This window comes from Perissodus microlepis, chromosome 20, assembly GCF_051167445.1.
Source record: "Perissodus microlepis isolate ML-2025 ecotype Zambia chromosome 20, ASM5116744v1, whole genome shotgun sequence".
NCBI classification, from domain to species: Eukaryota; Metazoa; Chordata; class Actinopteri; order Cichliformes; family Cichlidae; genus Perissodus; species Perissodus microlepis.
Genome location: NC_140480.1, coordinates 35,432,916 through 35,435,415, shown reverse-complemented (window position 1 = coordinate 35,435,415; position 2,500 = coordinate 35,432,916). Strand labels below are relative to the sequence as shown.

General features: G+C 51.4%; 1 protein-coding gene across 1 annotated transcript in view; it reads left to right on the top strand.

Annotated features, from left to right (window-relative positions):
- Window positions 1-2,500, top strand: part of dnajc5ab (DnaJ (Hsp40) homolog, subfamily C, member 5ab) — an 18,836-nt gene that overhangs the window by 13,087 nt on the left and 3,249 nt on the right. The window contains exon 2 of the mRNA XM_084916024.1: window positions 2,244-2,416. Within this exon, the coding sequence (XP_084772150.1) occupies window positions 2,310-2,416 (107 nt within the window). The 5' untranslated portion in view covers window positions 2,244-2,309. The remainder of the gene's footprint in view (window positions 1-2,243; window positions 2,417-2,500) is intronic.

The following is a 2,500-nucleotide window of genomic DNA, read 5'->3' as shown; positions in this document are numbered from 1 at the left end:
ATGAAGAAACACTGCAGGTGGATTTGTTTTCACGCACTGCCCGGTGAGCTCACCTGCTCGCATCTCTCCACTCTCACATTCATTCAGTCAGGACTGCACCAGATTTAAAGCATCTCCTGTGGTGGAGTTATGAATGAGTTTTATCCCTTCGCTGACCGAAGGGGCCGTTCAGCAAATTAATAAAATGAATCTTCTGTGGGGATTTCACGCCCCCTGATGGAGAGGTGGAGCATGGACGGAGGCTTTAACCGTGAAGCCGTGACGATCATCCTTACAACCTGTTAAAGAAAGCACTCGGCTCATCCTTCGTTCAGCCACTCTGACAACAATGACTCCCTCGGCTACGAGTTTGAGGTCATAACTCAGAATTTTGCCGTCAGTATGAAAGCGTCATCTCTGTGGTAATGTCACCATCGTTTTCTCAGGGGCGGAGCTTAGAGAGGTCCAGCTGAGAAGTGCTGCTTATCTGGATGCAGGTATGTTTAGAGGACAAACCTGGACATTTGATGCACTGTCAATACAGATTCAGTGTTTTAGATCTTTGAGTCTAAGCAGCGCTGCAGGTGGCACACCTTTGCACTCGCGCACACCTGCTGCACCTTCCAGGTCACTGCAGCTCGTACGTGTCAGATTTGCTTTAAACACAATGAGCAAGTTCAGGACACGGATAGTAAACCTCTCTCCCCTCTGCTCCTGCCCGGCCGGCTCTCAGGTGAGCTCGGGTTACCTGACTTTAGCCGTTTATTCCTTTCTCCTCTTAAAGCACACAGCAGCACGTTAGCGGATTAGTGGACGCGAGGAGGCGGCTCACAGACCGGAAGCAGGAAGTTGCTCGTCTTATATTAATCCAGGTTTTCTCTGGACCGTCGCCGCCGTGTGACGGTCTGGTGGGCGTCTCAGTGTCTGTGAAAGCAACAGCAGGAGGAAAGACGACCTGCGAGTGTAGACCGTCAGCTGATGTTTGCAAACAAATATTAAAGTCAAAATTAGAACCAAACTACTCTGAATGAACTGCTTTCTTTGTCATATCAACCACACGTCATCACCGGGGCTTAAATTGTGACGCACGTCACAAAAAGGCACAAATAAAATAAGCATTTAAATAAGAAAATATCGATGAATAAAAAGAATGAACACAGATTGGTGATGACACTGTAGTGGTTGTAGTGCAGGGTTGCGGTGTCTACCTGTGACCGTGGAAGATCAGCTGTCAGATATTTGAGCGGTGTCCTGATGGCTTGTGGGTAGAAACTGTCCCTGCAGCTGTGGGTGTGTTTGCTCCTGTGAAGGCTGTAAGGTGGGGTCAGACCTGCTGATACGCTGTGCTGCCCGCCCTCCATAGAGCTGTCCCCGCCCTGCAGCCTGCAGTCAGCTCCCGGGTCTGATGTTGGGCACCATGATGTCAGACCTCTGCTCTGTAAGCAGACGGGTCCGAAGGTGGTGTCGTCTGCAAATGTAACGACGGTGTTGGAGCTGTGTGCACAGGGTGCACAGCAGGGGCTGGGCACACCTCCCCGGGGGGCACCCTGGGAGCGAGAGCTGTGTTTGACATGCCGTCACCTCCAACAGATCAAGTTAAAGCGGAGCTGTTTCACAGTCATCGGCCTGCTGAGGGTTGGATTATCCTCCGCACAGCGCGGCCTGCGGGCCTCCACCCCGACTCAGACTGCAGCGTCCTCCCACAGCCAGCCTGGTCCTGTCACTTATATCTGGCAGCTCTTCACTTCATTCCTGTTCCAGAGTCCCATCAATGCAACAGAAAACAAAAACTTGTAATAGCAAAACTGTAAATGCAAAATCCACATAGTCATAAATGATGGAGTACAGCGTGTTCAGTGATTCATTCAGGTTAAACTGATCAGGCTGTCAGCTTCATCCTCAGCCTCACACTTGTTTTTGGAGGTTAAAGGGTGGCAGTCCCAGCTGACCGTCCCCTTGCTCTTATTCTGAAAGCTCAAACCCTGCTCAGCAGCTTCCTGTCCCCCAGACAGTGTAAACAGAGCTCTGATGACCCGATGCAGGTCATCGTCAGGTAATTTCAGGCTGTAAGAGTCCTGACTGAGTTCAGCTCCAGCTCAGGAACGAGTGCGACGGCTTCCCAGGTGCAGCGCAGGGGTTATCTGCTCTACCTGGAACCGTACCACCTCGTTACCACGCTTTGTGTTCTCACAGAGATAAGGACACACTGACGCTGCAGGTGAAAGGCTCGTATCCTCAAACTTGTTTCTGGGTTTACCTGACAGGTGTGAGGCTGAGTGAGCGAGCGAGCCCGTGAGAGAAGCACAGAGAGAGAGAGAGAGAGAGAGATCATGGATCACCAGAGACAGAGGAGTCTGTCCACATCAGGAGAATCGCTGTACGCCGTGCTCGGGGTCGACAAGAACGCCACCACAGAGGACATCAAGAAATGCTACAGGTGCGTGCGCACACACACACGCAAGTGCAGCAGTTGGCCACTAGAGGGAGCCAGGGTCAAAGGTTATAGAGCATGTTGAAAGGA